General features: G+C 42.5%; 1 protein-coding gene across 6 annotated transcripts in view; it reads right to left on the reverse strand.

The window, feature by feature from the left end:
* The window catches only part of SORCS1 (sortilin related VPS10 domain containing receptor 1), a 572,181-nt gene that overhangs the window by 48,034 nt on the left and 505,557 nt on the right, over positions 1–18,590 (reverse strand). For all 6 annotated transcript variants that reach the window (XM_066238956.1, XM_066238954.1, XM_066238951.1 and 3 more), the window contains exon 19: positions 5,300–5,486. In XM_066238956.1, the coding sequence (XP_066095053.1) occupies positions 5,300–5,486 (187 nt within the window). The remainder of the gene's footprint in view (positions 1–5,299; positions 5,487–18,590) is intronic.

Below are 18,590 nucleotides of genomic sequence, written 5' to 3' on the forward strand. Positions count from 1 at the left end.
GGGTAGGTGAGGGAGTGCTGTTTTGGACAGGCTGGTCAAAGAAGGTTTCTCTGGAGAAGAAATGATAATTGGGCAGCAACCTGACTACAGTACCCGGGACACGGAGTATCTGTGTGCGATGCTCAGGCTTGGGTGGAGTGAAATCCCAGACCGGAGGGAGGTGTGCTGTCATGTCTGAGGAATGGCAGGAGAGGGCTGCAGTGCAGAGATGGAGGGAGGGACTGGTGGCCTGTGACACCTGAGAGGCATTCAGGACATGCTGCGTGTCAGCCTCAGAGGCCCTGAAGTATGTATTTACATGAGTGTCTGCATGAAGCCATTTCTGCATGCTTATACATTATACATTCATCTACATGTGTGCAATTTAGCTTTCAGATTCCCACATCCTCTTGTGTTCATCTCCTTATATGTTTAATATGCCTAGTGCCTGTTGCCTCAACGCATACCCTTTAAGCATCTTTTTTTTTCTGAACAGAGGGTGTGGTCTGCCCTAACAGAGCCGCAGAAGTGAACCTCCCGCCCCTGGAGGACCCTGCTGGCGGGCTGCGCCAAGCCCAGGGTTGAACGAACAAACGGATGCTTCTTCTTCAGACAAGTGCCTGCAATGCCCAAAAGGAACGGCAGGTGGCACTGCATCACTCCATATGAATCTTTCTGGTAAGGTGGCTGAGAGGACTGCAGAATTACTTGTGTGAGTGAGGTTTCTCTGCTCTTTTCTTGTGCTGCAGGACACAGCTGATGTTTGTGAGACTGAATACCGTGTGTGTGTGTGTGTGTGTGTGTGTGTGTGTGTGTGTGTGTGTGTGTTTACACTCCTGCACTGGTTGTTCTGGCCTGCCTCTGACATGTTCTGGAGACCTTCTCTGACCACCAAATCAAGTATTCTGTATGCATCATACTGCTATTTGTCTGAAAAGTATAAAAACTCACTAAGAGAAACAAAAGCATCAAGTATAAAGATGAGATCCTCAAACAGGGCTCCTCAAACTTCAGTTGTATAAGGACCATTCTAATTTGTTCAAATCAGATGGTGATGCCATTTCCAGGAGTTCTAATTCAGAAGGTCCAGGACATGACATTTTTGTCATGTAATTTTTGGGCAGGTGGCTCATTAAACCACACTTTCCAAAACCCAAGTATGGCATTTGCTGGCTAAAATAATGATCGTGTGAAAAGTTGCAAAGCTACGCAGGACTCAGGAAACTGATCCCTTTACCCTAAGATAGGGACAGAAAGACATCTGCAAATCGCATCTCTGTAAGGAGGCAGCTGAAGAGAAATGTCTGGAAAGGACTAGAAAATCCACTTCATGTTTTTTTTAACTTTCATACTGCAAATCTGCAGTTTTCAGTGATTTTTTTTTTTTTTTCTGTAAGACTGGCTTCGACAGAGCCGCTTTCTGAGCAGAAATCTGCTTGTCCTCTAAATTCCCTGTCCCATCCAAGGCAGCACTGGCTGCACCGTGGGAGGTGTCTCATTAGTTTGCAAACAAGCAGAGCACAGTGAATACCTTCCCCAAGGAGTTTCCAACTGTCAGGCTACAACAGATTACTAAGCGGCCCGGTGAGAGCCGCAGGCCCACTCCAGGAAACACTGGAGCAGGAACATCAGCTCCATTTGTTTCTAATGACCTTTGCAAACCTGCATTAAAAAGCCTCTGATTTGGAATCAAAGCACCATTCTGAACTGGAAAGTGGAGGGAGTGTGTTTAAGGCAGGCAGTGGGGGCAGGCGGGGGCGAGGAGGGGGCACTGGGGGGGAGGAGCTGGGTGAGAGGGCAGAGGGCACGTCTGGCACGCTGAGCTAAGAATCCCTGCTCAGAGCCTAAGTCCCCGTGCACATGCTGCTCTGTGATCACTGAAAATCAAGCTTTGCTAGTTGACAGGGCCCAGAATATTATGCTCAACAGAATCTTTCAGAAGCAAAATATGCATTTTCCAGGTGTCAGAGAAAAATTTCAGCTCAAAGAAATGGAGTACCAGGCCAGGAGTTCAGGCCAGCATGTGGGACCACCTTCCAACTCCCAATTCGGCTTTTGGTTTTGATTTTTTTTTTTTTTTTTTGCTAAATGCAACCTTGCCCAACCTTATCCTGGCATATAACACCAAAAATTGCCATGATACTTGTCGGGCAGATAAGATATATTTTGCTCACCCTGTTAAAGATGGCCACTGCCCACATGGGGCCGCTGAATGCCCTTCATGCTTAGAAGGGGCGTAGTTATGCTAATTTGTGTTGAAGGAGGGCTTTCTCACCAAAGATTTTATTTATTTATTATTATTATTATTTTTTTTTTTTTTTGTATTTTTCTGAAGCTGGAAACAGGGAGGCAGTCAGACAGACTCCCACATGCGCCCTACCAGGGTACACCCGGCACGCCCACCAGGGGGCAATGCTCTGCCCATCCGGGGTGTTGCTCTGTCACGACCAGAGCCACTTAGCGCCTGGAGCAGAGGCCAAGAAGCCATCCTCAGCGCCCTGGCCATCTTTTGCTCCAATGGAGCCTCGGCTGAGGGAGGGGAAGAGCGAGACAGAGAGGAAGGAGAGAGGGAGGGGTGGAGAAGCAGATGGGCGCCTCTCCTGTGTGCCCTGGCTGGGAATCAAACCGGGACTCCTGCATGCCAGGCCGATGCTCTACCACTGAGCCAACCAGCCAGGGCCCAAAGGTTTTAAAAAGAGGAGCTAGGAGGCCGTTTTGGGAGAGAGTGGCCACTTCTTTTAGGGAGGAGGAGCCCAGCCTAGAGCAGGGCAGGGAAGCCAGGTGGAGGAGGTAGCAGCCAGTTCTTGGAGGAGAAGGAGATGGGGAACAGAGGTGAATAAGGCTGGTGAGGTGGAAGCCTTTTATTCTAGGAAACTCGGATAAGTCAGTAGCTTTGTGAGCCTGAATGAGTGGGTTTTGGAGCCCAGTGTATTTGTTGTTACTCACTTGCCAAGTGCGAGTCTAGATTAAAGGAAAATGGACCACTAATTTTTGGCTCTGTTGCTTCATTACCATTGGTCCGAATCAAACCTGAACCTGCATTGGCCAGGTGGCTTTGATGGTGGCCGCAAATACGAGCTTTACAATACCGTTCAGGTTTGAGATTTGGGGATGTGTGAATCCATTATGGTCTTGTTCTGACTTCCTGTTAGCTTCAACGTGTCATAGTACTTCTCTAATCCTTCATTTTTCCACCTGAAAAAATGAGCCTGTGTTGTCGGTGTTGCCTTCCTGGTTGAGGTGTCCTGACAGCAAGGAGTCCGTGTACCTCGTAACACAGAGTGGGTCATTTAGGGGAGGAGCACCAAAGAACGTGCTGAAACTGCTCTTGTCGTGGGTTTTGGGTGTACGTGAATTCACAAAAGTTTTAAAATAATCCTCTTTAACGTAGTGAGTACAAAAGAATTCATTCTGGTCCCCAAGGCCAGGACTAGAAAGGGCTTCCATTATATAAGGCATGCTTTTCTAACCACTTAACCCAAACTGAGTGTAACAAAATTAAAGTCACAACATAAAACTTTCCATTACAAATCATCTTCCACTATGGTTAAGGTTAAATCGTCAAATAGGTAAGCCACTCAACTAGACTAATGAGACAAAATTAAAAAAAGAAAAATTCCAAGTAATCAAAGAAGTTCATTTCTTTTAGAAGTTGTGGCGTTAGCAACCTTTAATCTTGAGCAGAGACAAACTCTGTGCTGCTTTTCCTTCCCAGGATTCAGTAAACCCTGGGCGTAGGCTGAGCTAGGAAGGCACCTCTCCGGATTAGGATCATTGTAAAGGGTGAGAGAGAAGCCACAAGGCATTCCTCCTCTATGAGATATCCCGAAAACGGAGACAAAACACTGCTGCTGAATTTGAAATCAGTATTTACATGTGGTCGGAGGGTGGTAGATGTTTAATACATAGATGGGTTATAGACTAAAATGACTGTGATTCTTAAGGAAAGCGGCTAACAAAAACTGCCCTTACAGAACTGTGGCTATTAATAGGCTCCCAGGGAGGCAGCCAGGCGCGGCAGATGCACTGTCTTTGGTTGCAATGTTGTTTCAATAACTAGTGTTTGTGATGCATTTATTGCTATGTTGTTTGTGTTGTAATTATTGCTATGATATCATCATGAGATTATTTCTTAGTATGAGGCAACTCCAGAAAGTCTACCCAGGACAGTTTTAAGGGTGGCACTCAACAAGAAGGGAGCCTCTTAACAAGTGCCTTGAACCTACGTAGTCGTATAGAACATGCACTCCTAATTTAAATGCTCGTGTTACTTCAGGATGATATGCAAACATGTTGAGGGAGGCGGAGGAGGCTGATGGAGATGTAGACCCTCGAAATCCAAGTCACTGTTGGCTGTGACCATAACTTCAATGATCGAGAGAGAGCTGGAACTTGAGACGACAGGTAGGCCTGAGTCTGAAACCTGGCTCTGCCACGGAGTAGGTCTGCAACTTCAAATAGGTTTTTTTAAGCTCTTGGGACCTCACTGTTCTTTGAAAGTAGCATTTCCAATAGTGCCCACTTCAGAGGGTTGTTCTGAGGATGCAGAGTTTACACACAAAGAGCCTGGTTCGCACAAAGCCTGGCACACAGTAGGAATGAAACGTTTTTTAACTGAAAAGGGGAAGATGCAGTTGGCAAACTGGGAACCTGGTAAAGCTGTTTAAACCCAAAGAAGGTGGAGTGTTGCTTCAAAGAACTTCTGTCCCGAGTGTACGGGAGATAAAGATCAAGAGTTGCTGAGACAGCAGGTTCTGCAGGAGCCAAACGGTCTCTTGGGGACCCTGAAAGGGCATACCCTCCCACTGGACCAAGCAGCTTACAAAATATTTTAGTTAGCACATTCTGCACTTGGCTTGGCTCGATAGGCAAGGGGCGGGTGAGAAGCATGGAATATTGCCCAGGCTTAATACTCTTGGCCAGAACTTGGATTTTATTTGAACATGCCCAGTGCTTGCTTTCAAACCTTTCTGACTCTCCTTCTAAAAAAGGGGACAAATTTATATTTAGTCAAACAGCTTAGCCAGTTGCTCAGGCCCAGCCCAGATGTGGCGATTGCATCTCAGGTGTGTAGGTCCCCGGGTGAGGTATAGGAAATACAATGAAGGTTTGGAAAGAAACCAGAGGCCAAGATGATTCAAATCCTACTGCCTGAATTTCTTCTTACTCTCTCCTCACTTGGCTCTCTTGTTCTCCTTGCCCCTCCTGCTAAAAAGTCCCTAACAAGTAAGCTTCTTCCAGAGATGAAATTTTGGGTGATGTTTGAAAAGGAGACCCAATATTTAAATCATGTCATAAATCAACAACGGTAATAACATACAAGTTACATGTAAGTACAGGACGGCGCTGTCAGACCCGAGGCTGTTGTCCACCTGCACGGTCACTCGGAAAATGCCCACATTGTGATAGACGTGCTTGATCCCATCTTCCATGGAGCTGAGGTTGACGTAAGACACTGCAATGCCATCGCCGAAGTCCACCTGGATGAATGTCCTCTGAACGTCACCCTGAAAGACAGCCCGACATCAGGGGAAAGGGAGTCTACGCTTGGCTGGGTCTGCTCTAGGGGCGGGGCTGGTCCTGCTGGCTGGCTCAGGGACAATGGCAGCTGGGAGGATCTGTCTGTGTTTGACAGAATCCCTGTGACAGTCTTTGGCAGACAGGTGCTTACTAAGATGGATGTTCTCCAGTTCTGAAGGGCACTGACTACCAAAAGTTTCCAGGTTGGAAAAACTAAGTGCTTGATTATCAGCTCCAATTTGATATTCAATTCCTCTGAAGGCTTTGCTTATTGTCTTATCCATGTCAATTAAAAAAAAGGTGTCCGTAGTTTTAAATATTCCGCCTACCTGACATGGTTACAGACCACTTCCCATGTGTTCACAACCCCTGAGTCCCTTTTTATTTTATTATTTTTAATTTCTGGAGATACTGTACCTTGCCTTCTGCCTGATATGACATTAGGCTCAGCCCTATTAAGATAACGATGGTTAATTTTTTAATACCTCAGCATTTTTTTTACTTCCAAAGTCATTTTGTTCATCATGGAATCCTAGTCTGGAAAGGAAAGCAAGCATTGTTCATCCATCTTACAGTTGAAGATGCTTTAGTCAAGAAAGGTTTTAGCCCTGGCTGGTTGGCTCGGTGGTAGAGTGCTGGCCCGGTGTGTGGATGTCCGGGTTTGATTCCTGGTCAGGGCACACAGGAGAAGCCCTCATCTGCTTCTCCACCCTTCCCCCTCTCTTTTCTCTCTATCTCTCTCTTCCCCTCCCATAGCCAAGGCTCCATTGGAGCAAAGTTGGCTGGGGAGCTGAGGATGGCTCCACAGCCTCTGCCTCAGGTGCTGGAATGGCTCTGGTTGCAGCAGAGCAACACCCCAGATGGGCAGAGCATCGCCCCCTGGTGGGCAAGCCGGATGGGTCCCGGTCAGGCGCATGTGGGAGTCTGTCTGACTGCCTCCCCGCTTCTAACTTAGAAAAAATACAAAAATACAAAAAAGAAGTTTTAATCATTCCCTCAAGGTTAACAAAGCTCATTAGCCACAGTCCTGGGATTCAGGCTCATCTCTCTGGGTTGTGTTTCATTCATTATTTGTGGGTAAAGAATTGACGGCTTCTGCAGGCTTGAACCTTAGCATGCCAGTCACAAGCTACCTTATTTCATGCATGTCATTCAGCCCGATTTGTTCTAAAGAAATGGGCACAACACCTTCCTGTGTTGACTCCAAGACTCATTTAAAAGACATGTCACAGGATTCTAAATTTTCTCCAGGTAAGCAGGAGAAGATAACGTCTTATGTATAAAATCCCAGACCTGTTAAGGAAAAAAAAAAGACCTTTGGAATTATGGTCAAGATTCTTCAGGAACAAAGGTTTTTGGATCCAAATGACAAACACAGTTCCCACCACGCACAACCTATACTTTAATATACTTTATTTGTTAGCTTTTCTCATTTTCGGGGGGCAGGGGGAACCTTTGAACTAGAAATGTATTTTCGATTAAGTTAGGTTCATATGGTATCATATTTTTTGAAAAGGCCACATTTAAAATGCTGACATTTAAAAGATTAATTCACAAGGAAAGGAAAAGCAGTTCAAATCCTATGAACGTGTGTGACCTACTCTTCTGATCTGCGCTGGGCCAAGCGTTGTGGGGGAGGGGCACACAACACTCCCTCCCAGTATGGACATGGGCAAACATTCTTTCTTAGGGAGGGAATAAAACTTCATTCAAAACTACAACATAGGCCTGACCGGGCAGTGGCTCAGTGGATAGAGCATTGGACTGGGATGCGTAGGACCCAGGTTCAACACCCCAAGGTCGCTGGCTTGAGTGTGGGTTCATCTGGTTTGAGCAAAGCTCACCAGCTTAGACTCAAGGTCACTGGCTTGAGCAAGGGGTCAGTAAGTCTGCTGTAGCCCCCTGGTCAAGGCACATATGAGAAAGCAATCAATGAACAACTAAGGTGTCGCAACGAAAAACTGATGATTGGTGCTACTCATCTCTCTCTCTGTTCCTGTCTGTCTGTCCCTGTCTATCCCTCTCTCTGACTCTCTCTCGCTGTAAAAACAAAAAACAACTCCCCCCAAAAAAACTACAACACAAATGTTTACAAGCCTCAACATGGTGTAATTCGCTGAATTTCCTTCACTAATAAATAGAAATGTCAACCATTCTTGCTGACTTGTCCTTCATTTGGAAAACCAACTTGGACTGATCAGTTTCTCATTCTCTTTCTCGTTAGTTTCTGCTCCCATGATTCTCAGATTTTCAACAGAGTTGCTTCCAGCGAACACTAGAAAAAGAGCTCACCTTTTATTCTACTGACATTAAATGGGACAAGTATCTTGGGTAAATACCAGGAGGAGCTTGAGTTAACTATGAAATAAAACAGGCAATATCGCTTCTGAGAAGGACAGAGAGAGTTAGGGTTCCTTTTGGGGCCAGAGTAGACATCAGGACATCACCATTTGCAAGAGGACTAAGGGAACGACTGCACCATTGACAAGGTTCTCTATGAAAAGTCTAGGTGAAAGGAGGGAGCTACATGGTATTTGGGCCAGTGCATCAGTCGAGTTGCCATACAGAAGAGTCAAGCTTTTAGAGTACTAGGTCAGGTACTAAGGATGTGTGTGTGTGTGTGTGTGTGTGTTTGTGTGTTACTGCACACCTGAGACTCCTTGTAGGCAAATGCATGTAATCCCCCAAACAATGTGAGACCCATAGGGCCTGCTGATGTGGTGCTCCATACTAGGACTCAAGAGCATCAAGGGGCCGAGTCTGATGGCTGACAGAAGCATATTTCATCCCTGCTCAATTGCAACAAACTGGATTCCATGCCTTTGCCTTCAGTGGCTCTCAAGGGCTTGGTAAACAAAATACGACTATTACTTTGTAACTTTGGGGCTCACTTGACATCAGCTCTGAATTGCTTGAATTATTACAATCTGAAGAGGGGATGCCAGCTCCTTTCAGAGAATAAGAAACAGGGCAAAGGGAAGATTGCCAAAGTCCTAGATCATCATTTGATTAGACAAGCTGACCTGGCTTTAAATGGCTCTGTGGTCAGTCATTCATCCATCCAACCAACTAACCATGCATCTATCCAACCAACCAACAAACCACCCACCCATCCAAATCACAGATATTTACTGAGTGTCTATCTTTTGTCAGACACTAAATAAGAAAAAGAAATATAACCAACCAACAAAACAGATGTGACCTGGGCTTTCATGAGCATACAGACTACTAGTGAGACAATTTATGAGATTGTTAAATAAACAATCTCATAAATAAATAAAAAGTATTAATAGGGGTAATATGAAGGAAAGTACATAGCACTGAAGATCTGATATGATTGAGAAGGTCAAAGGAAGTTTCCAAGAAGAAGTGATATCTGAGCAGAGAAGGCCTAAAGAAAGAAATTAACCAAACAAAGGACATGAGTGAAGGCAATGGAGGTGAGGAGTCTATGCAAAGGAAACAGATATGCAAGGGCCCTGTGGCAGAAGTGGGTGGTACAGGTAAAGGAAGCTGAAGATATAGATACAGTAGGACTAAGCTATTGAATGAGACTGAATGGGAGAAAACAGTAATATTTTAGGACTTGTGGGGCAAGTTTCTAATATTATCTTTTTCCTAAGAGCAGTAAGAAGCCATTAAAGTGGTTTAAGTGGGGATTCAGGGAATAATGGCATGATGGTATTTTTAATTCAAAAAGATCACTCTGGACAAAAAGCAGCTGATGCCAACCCAAGAAGACCTAGAAATAACACAACTGAAAATTGGAGGCAGACAACACCAACCCTAGACTTAGCCAGATCTATAAACAAGGCACCCAAACAAAGAGGGTATACACAGACAAAATGGGAAGACACAGAAGTGCAATCCAAATGAATCAACAAGAGGAACCCCAGAAAATGAACTGAGTGAGATGGAAATAAGCAAACTACCAGATGCAGAGTTTAAAATAATGATTATTAGAATGCTGAAAGATCTTAGAACAACAATGGATAGATACAATGAGCACATAAATAAAAAGATAACAAGCATCAAAAAGGACATGGAAATAATAAAGAAGAACCAGTCAGAAATGATAAATATAAGATCAGAAATGAAGACTACACTAGAAGCAATTAAAAGCAGGCTGGATGAAGCAGAGGATTAAATCAGCAATTTAGAAGACAAGATAAATGAAAACATGGAAGCGAAGCAGCAAAAAGAAATGAAGCTGAAAAAATTGAGGAAACTCTAAGAGAATTCTGTGACAACCTAAAGAGAAACAACATCTGCATCATAGGGGTTGCTGAAGAAGAAGAGAAAGGACAAGAGATAGAGACCTTGTTCAATGAAATCATAGCTGAAAATTCCCTAAATTGATGCACGAAAAAGTCACACAAGTTCAAGAAGCACAGAGAACTCCATTAAAGAGAAACCCAAAGAAATCTACACCAAGACATATCATAATTAAAATACCAAAGCTAAGAGATAAAGAGAAAATATTAAGAGCTGCTTGAGAAAAAAAGGCTATCTCCTACAAAGGAGCCCCCATAAGGATGACATCTGACTTCTCAACAGAAACACTTGAGGCCAGAAAGGAATGGCAAGAAATATTCAAAGTAATGCAGAACAAGAGCCTTCAACCAAGACTTCTTTATCCAGCAAGGCTATCATTTAAAATTGAAGGAGAGGCCCTGGCCAGTTGGCTCAGTGGTAGAGTATCGGCCTGGCATGCAGGAGTCCCGGGTTCGAGACTAGGTTGAACCAAGTTCATTTTAACTCCGAGTTCATCACTCCTACCACCTGCTCACAGAAGACACTCAAACTACTCTATTGTGCTCATTCCAGGTGAGTGCTGAGAAATGGAGTCATTCACATGTGAAACCAGAGAGCTTCTGTAAGCTTCAGAGCAGGGGTCCCCAAACTATGGCCCGCGGGCCACATGCGGCCCCCTGAGGCCATTTATCCAGCCCCTGCTGCACTTCCGGAAGGGACACCTCTTTCATTGGTGGTCAGTGAGAGGAACACATTGACCATCTCATTAGCCAAAAGCAGTTCCATAGTTCCCATTGAAATACTGGTCAGTTTGTTGATTTAAATTTACTTGTTCTTTATTTTAAATATTGTATTTGTTCCCGTTTTTTTTACTTTAAAATAAGATATGTGCAGTGTGCATAGGAATTTGTTCATAGTATTTTTATAGTCCAGCCCTCCAATGGTCTGAGGGACAGTGAACTGGCCCCCTGTGTAAAAAGTTTGGGGACCCCTGCTTCAGAGACTAAAGCCCTTTAGAAGAATGCCGATAGGCATCAGATTCCTCATCACAGAATGATGTGAGAGGAGCCCAGGGTGGTATGCCAGGCTCTGCAAAAGAGCGTGGAAATGCAAGGTGTGCCTGTAAAGACCCCTGCTGATATGAGTGATGGACAGAAAGTGAGATGACTCAGGACAGGGTCAGCTGCTGGACCTGTGTTGCGCCTTCCATTTTATAATAATAAACTGAGCCCCTCTAGCACAGGGCATGCCAGTCTGCAGGAAAAAGAAGTTGCGCATACATCTTCCCAAGTAAGTTCCAGTCCTCTGGCATTCTTTCCAAGAGGTGCCTCTGTTGCTGAAAGCTAAGGCTGCCTCCCCACATCAGCTGGGAGAGAGTCTTTCCTGGATGTCTGGTTCAAATCGAGTGCTATGAGCTTCTTTTCAGCTTTAAAAGTGAGCTCTGGTAAACAGTCTCAAGATGTCTAGATATCAGCATAAATGCCAAACCCAGCCCTTCTCCGCTGCCTACTCAGAGATGGCTTTCTATAGCAAAGGTGTCTCTCCACATGCCTAGATCTTCAAGTTTCTTTGCGAACAGAGGCAACCGTGAACTCAGATGCCCTGACTTGGAGGAAGAACATTCACACCAGGGAGGAGGGCAGCACCTAGGGTTTTATGATCTTACCAGAGAATAAGCCAGGGACACCCAACTACAGAACCACCAATCATTCAACTGGACACATGATATCCCACCTTTTCTCTGATAAGATGCTGATAGCTGTACCCTTCTTTGAGGACTGTGATCTTTGGGACTTGCCTAGCTATCCATGCACTTCTAGATCTAGTGCTCAGACCAAGAACTTCAAAATGGAACATCAAAATGGTTTAAATCATCACTTGTAACCACAGCCCCATGGGTCTGGATGCAGGGACATTGTTATACTGATACCATGGCACGGTGGCTGTAGGGTTACCCCAGCAGGCTTTGACAAGGAAACTCTGGGGCTACCAAATGACTTACATCTTACAAATGCTTTTAAATGATTTTTAAAAATCTAGAAGGAAAACATTCAGGTATGCTGTATAATAAGAACAAAATGTATACTTCTTTAAAAAAAAAGACTAGGGCCCTGGCCGGTTGGCTCAGCAGTAGAGCGTCGGCCTAGCGTGCGGAGGACCCGGGTTTGATTCCTGGCCAGGGCACATAGGAGAAGCGCCCATTTGCTTCTCCACCCCTCCACCGCGCTTTCCTCTCTGTCTCTCTCTTCCCCTCCCGCAGCCAAGGCTCCATTGGAGCAAAGATGGCCCGAGCGCTGGGGATGGCTCTGTGGCCTCTGCCTCAGGCGCTAGAGTGGCTCTGGTCGCAACATGGCGACACCCAGGATGGGCAGAGCATCGCCCCCTGGTGGGCAGAGCTTCGCCCCTGGTGGGCGTGCCGGGTGGATCCCGGTCGGGCGCATGCGGGAGTCTGTCTGGCTGTCTCTCCCTGTTTCCAGCTTCAGAAAAATGAAAAAAAAAAAAAAAAAAAAAAGACTAGGAGGAATATTTCTTTAGGATTACACCTATGGAATCAATATTTCCTCATAGTAAAATATGTAATAAAGTACGTTTTTTTTATTAGAAAATAAATACAGAGAAAAGCCATGATATATCATTGAAAAAATGTAGACAAAAGATATATGAGGGAAAAATATTAAATGACTCATAATCTTAACCCCCAGAGATTACACTGTTAACAGATTGGTTAATACCATATTAGCCAATGAGAATGTACCCCCCCCACCACCACAACACTGGAATCATTATACTGTTTTATGTTAGGCCCATGATGGCGAAACTTTTTATAAAAACCACCCACTTTTGCAGTGCTGGTCAACCTGGTCCCTCCCTCCCACTGGTGGGCGTTCCAGCTTTCATGGTGGGCCAATCATGGCACCGTTTGGTTGCTCCACTACTGCCCACCATGAAAGCTGGAATGCCCACCAGTGGGCAGGAAGGACCAGGTTGACCAGCACTGCAAAAGTGGGAGGTTTTTATAAAAAGGTTCACCATCACAGTCCTAAGGCAGTCAACATTTTGAAATTAATGTTCTCTTGTCCTGGATGTCACTTCATTACTTTTCCAAATCACTATGTTGTTGTGAGATCTAAGTGACTCCACAGAAGTCTACAGAGGTTCTATCTGTGGAAGAAGTATCCTCCAAAGTCAGGTGATCACCTGAGTTTTAGGAGACTCAGCTACATGTCCTTAGAAATGCATTTTACATTTGGGCCTCAAGTTCTTTACCTATACATTAAAGATGTGCAGAATGAGAATGATCCTAATTGTCATACCTAGTCATGTGACCTATAATTTTTTATCATCCTATCATTCTTATTATTGACATTATCGAACAGACACACATATCCCAACAACCCTTGAGGCTGCTAAGATCATTTCAGCTTTAAATTAAAGATGCAGAATTTATTCAAGTGCTATAGCCTCACGGTGGAGACTTTTCTTTGTACATTAATGGTGGATCTGCTGAGGACTGAGCTGGTAAGGTGGAGAGTCATGAAATAATGAATGAATGGTCAGCCAAGTACATAGCTAGTAACCTGAGAAGGTTACACCTGTAAGAATTATGTGGTTTGGTGAAGCCCTGATTCAGGACTGGTGGCCATTCATTTGGATCAAGTGGGACATCAGTGTTGCAGGGACTAAAGCCGCCAGGTTGAGAGACTGACAACCCAAACTGAAGACTATTTCATGACTCGAGCCCTTGGGATGTTCACTGAACTAGAACTCCCTGTAATGAGACAGGCTTTCTCTTTGCTTGTTAAGGCAGACTGCAAACATCTACTCCCTGAAACCTTGAAGAGTAGCAATACGCCAATGTACGTAAACCAGCATTACGGGGAGAGAGAAGTGGAGCCTTTGAAACAGTTGTGAACCAATCCAATCTGAACTTCAGACACCCGGCCTCTGGCTAAAGACAACCCCGATTGCCTGCCTCGTTTCCTCCTTTCCCTTGTACCTGGGGCAACGAGAACTGATGTGGCTCAGTGACCTTACTAGAGTTCAAGAGAATAAAGCTGAATGGAGTAAGGAATAATACAGAAGAAGACAGCCTCTTAGATCCCCCCTGGCTCACTGAAATCAGCTCCTGCTCCTTTGTGCCAAAGGAGAAGAGAGTTGAGGTTTCTCACTCAGATCTGGGCTGGCTTAGAAACGAATACCTGCCCTGACTTCACACGGCCCGCTACCAATTTGTGCTGTCGGTACCGGCCCCGATTTGCCTTCAGAGGAAAAAGTAGGTCAAGTTCTTTCAGGAATTCAACAAAAGAGCATTCTCAGAGAGAATTTCAGGAAGAGTCATCTTCCCTCGTCATCAGATGGCTGGCAGTATCTTGCAATATTCATGAAGTGTCACTGCATTCCGGTCACTTCTATGCTTCCGTAAGTCTTTCAATGGATGTGAAATTGAAATTACAGATCACTGGAATCCATCTAATGAGGACACAACCTTCACTTCTTTTTTTTTTTTAAACTTTTTTATTGAATCTATTGGGGTGACATTAGTTCATAAGATTATACAGGTGTCAGGAGTACAATTGTACAATACATCACCTACATATTGTATTGTGTGTTCACCACCCCAAGACAAGTCTCCTTTCCTCGCCATTTGTCCCCAGTATACTCCCTTCTACCTCCCCTCACCCCCTTTCCCTCTGGTCATCCCCATACTGTTGTCTGTGTCTATGAGGATTTTTTTTTTTCTTTTTGCTTAATCTCTTCATCTTTTCCACCTCGCCTTGCAATTCCCGCTCCCCTCTGCCAGCTGGCAGTTTCTTCTCTGTCTCGACAAATCTTTTTCTATTTTATTTGTTAGTTCATTTGGTTCATTGGATTCCACATATGAGTGAAATCATATGGTGCTTGTCTCTGACTGGCTTATTTCACTTAGTGTAACGCTCTCCAAGTCCACCTAGGCTGTTGCAAAAGGTAAGATGTCTTTCTTTTTTATGGGGAGCACTATTACATTGTGTAAGTGGATCACAGTTGCTTTCTCATCGAATGGGCAGTTGGGCTGCTTCTAAATCTTGGTTATTGTAAATAATGCTGCAATAAACAGAAGGGTGCATATATTCTTTCAAATTAGTGTTTTGGGTTTCTTTAGATATATTCTCAGAAGTGGAATTGCTGGGTCATAAGGCAGTTCCTTTTTTTATTTTATTTTTATTTTTTTGAGATAACTCCATACTGCTTTCTCAGCGGCTATACCAATCTGTATTCCCACCAACAGTGCAGGAGGGTTCCCTTTTCCTCACATCCTGACAGGTGTGAGCTAACATATCGTGGTTTTAATTTGCATTTTCTGATGATTAGTGATGTTGAGCATCTTTTCATAACTATTGGCCATCTGTATGTCTTCTTTGGAAAAGTGTCTCTTCAGGTCTTTTGCCCATTTTAAAAATAGATTTTTTTTGTTTGTTTTTGGTGTTGAGGTTTATAAGTTCTTTATAAATGTTGGATATTAACCCCTTATCAGATGTATTGGCGAATATATTCTCCCATTCAGTGAGTTGTCTTTTCATTTTGTTGATGGTTTCCTTTACAGTGCAAAAATTTTTAGTTTGACATAGTTCCATTTGCTTATTTTTTTCTTTTGTTTCCCTTGCCTGTAGCAATATAGCAGAAAAAAATATTCCCATGAGAAATTTCCAAGATTCTAGTGCCTCTGTTTACTTCTAGGAATTTAACAGTTTGTAGTCTAACACTGAAGTCTTCAATCCAGTTTATGTTTTACAAGGGCTATAGCTTCTTATTGGATTGTTCCCTTTATCATTATGTAATGTCCTTCTTTGTATCTTACTACAACCTTTATTTTAAAGTCTGGTTTTTCAAATACTAGTATTGCTATCTCAGACTTTTTCCCCTTTTATTTGCATAAAATATCTTTTTCCATCTCTTAGCTTTTAGTCTGCATTTATCTTTTGTTCTGTTTTGATAGCTTATATATGGGTCTTGTTTTCTTATCCATTCAGCTACCCTATATATTTTGATAGAAGCATTTAAGCCATTTATATTTAAAGTGATTACTGATAGGTACATATTCATTGTCATTTTATTCTTCTAAATATGTTCCTCTCTTTATCTTCCTTCTCCTTCTCCTTTTTTTTCTTCAAGAAGGTCCTTTAACATTTCTGGTAATACTGGTTTGATGGTATCAAACTCCTTTAGCTTTTTCTCATCTGGAAAATTCTCTACTTCTTCCATTTTAAATGATGGCCTTGCTGGGTAAAGTAGTCTTGCTTGTAGATCCTTGCTTTTCATCACTTTAAATATTTCATACCAACCCCTTCAGGCTTGAAATGTTTCTGTTGGGAAATCAGCTAACAGTCTTATGGTAGCTTTCTTGTAAGTAAGTGTCCTTCTCTTGCTGCTTTTAAGATTCTGTTTGTCTTCAACCTTTGCCATTTTAATTATAATGTATCTTTGTGTGGTTCTCTTTGGATTTATCCTCTGCTTCCTAGACTTGTGTGTCTTTTTCCTTTACCAGATTAGGGGAAGTTTTTGGTCATTCTTTCTTCAAGTGGGTTCTCAATACCTTACTCTCTCTCTTCTTCTTCTGGCATCCCTATAATGCAGATGTTATTAAACTTCATGTTGTGCCAAAGGTCCCTTATACTATCCTTACTTTTTATTGTTTTTTTTTTTCTTTTTGCTGCTCTGATTGGGTGTTTTTTTCTACTTTGTTTTCCAAATTGCTGAGCTGATGTTCTGCTTCATCCAACCTCCTCTTTTTTCTTTACGGTGTATTCTTAATTTCTTTTCTAATATTGTATTTTTCATTTCTGACTGTTCCTTTTTTTATGGTTTCTACATTCTTTTTCATGCTTTTGAACATCTTTATAAAAATTGATTTTAACTCTATATCTGATAAGTTGCTTGCCTCCATTTTATTTAGCTCTTTTCCTGGCGATTTCTGTTGTTCTTTTATTCAGGACATGTTTTATAACCTTCATGTCTTGAAGTTAAAACTCACAAAAGTGATATTCATGAATTCTCCTTATTAAGTTCCAGTCTTTGTATGTAAGTGAAAGTATTATAACAATGAGATACAGATCAAAGTTTTCATTTTAGCTCTTGACTCAGATTTAATTTAAAAGTTTTAAATTATGCAGTAAACTGCATCTCTTTATTCTTACAGCTGCTTAAATTGTATTTAATTATCTTCCATAACACACAGAGACTACATCTGCCTAGCAGTCTTCTCCAATGAACACCTTCCAAATCAGGTTTTGTTGAGTTCTTAAGAATAATTAGACCTTTCACTATTCATGCTGTGTCTTCAGGATCTTGCATTGGATTTCTCTGGGAAGCCAAGTTATTGCCTTGAAAGTCTATAGGCTCATTAGGTACTCATTAGTGGTCCAGAGGACATCCATCTTCACCAATGCTCCAGACAGAGAGATGCCGCCTCTCATTGAATGCATAAAGGGTCTCAAAAAACAGCTTTAGTCGGCTTCCTAACATTCAGATGAAATTGCAAAATGTCTTCTTAGATACAATTTCATGAACTCCTCCTCTCCACTCTAGATTGGTCCTTTGATTGACTGTTCTTTGAGTTTAAGAAAGCAATGATGGATACATGCATTGTGTTGTGTGTGTGTCTTTATGTGTGTGTCTGTGTGTTTTCTTCTTGATTCTGGAATGGAAGCAAGGCTGGCTCTTTTACCTTGTTGCTTTTAATGAAGGTTCTCTCATTAGAGCAGTGGTTCTCAAACTTTTTGAAGTCGGGGCACATTTAAAATCCTACAAATAATTGTATGCATACTATATACAAATTTCTGAGAAATATGTTATAATAATTAAGACAAATATTAAAGAAAAACAATATAAATTCCAACATGCTCTAATGGTAATTAAACAAAATAAATGACAAAATTAAATTTATTCTGACATTAAAAAACATTTTTATGTTATATTTTTTGTTATGCTTTTTAGAATTTGTAAAAAAGAGGAATTTAAAAATGACAAAAAAGTTATCTTTTTTTATATATAGATACATTCTTAGTAAGATTTAGTAAATTTGGCAGGTCCCAGTGGGAATGTGTTAAGTTTTTTCATTCCTCTGTTTATGAGAAACATGAGCCTGATGTGTCCTAGTGACTTCTTCAATGTTTGGGTATATATTCGAAAGGCAAACTCTGATTTGCTCATCAATACACTGAAGAATTCCTCTCTTTTTACTCTTGTTTTAAGTGCAGAAAACCACCACCATACGTATCATATTACCTTTACACCAAACAAAGGATAGAAGAAACTTGCCTCCAGTCTTTCCAGGAATATGAGGGGTAGTATAAACAATTAAGCACCACAGCTTAATTGCAACTTAATCAGGCAAGTGAGGTGGGGAGTTTGGCAGACTGTCAGCTTATAGCCAATTCCCCACACCTCTGTCCCCCAAAAATCTAAACTCCAAAAACCCTGTTGGTTTTGGGTCCCCAAAAGGCACATATTTCTCTGGAATACCATAGGGCACACTTGGAAATCTTCTAGGGTGCACCAGTGTCCCCTGGCGCACACTTTGAGAACCACTGCATTAGAGTATATTGGAGAGAACCATAAAAGAAGTAGGGGTGGGGTTCCTGACAAGGGGGTTTTTCCATCAATTTCAATAGTCATGTGGTTCTTGGAATAATACACCAGGTAGGTCAAGCTTTGGGATTTGAAGGAATTATGTAGTGGAGTCATTTTTGTCATCTAGATGTGAAGGATAACTTCACATGTTATTATTTATGGGAAGGGATTCTATTTCTGAAGCATGTCAAAATCTGCGAAATTCTGACTTGTGTACATACTCTATTGTA

The sequence above is a fragment of the Saccopteryx bilineata genome, chromosome 7 (genome assembly GCF_036850765.1).
Source record: "Saccopteryx bilineata isolate mSacBil1 chromosome 7, mSacBil1_pri_phased_curated, whole genome shotgun sequence".
In the NCBI taxonomy this organism is placed as follows: domain Eukaryota; kingdom Metazoa; phylum Chordata; class Mammalia; order Chiroptera; family Emballonuridae; genus Saccopteryx; species Saccopteryx bilineata.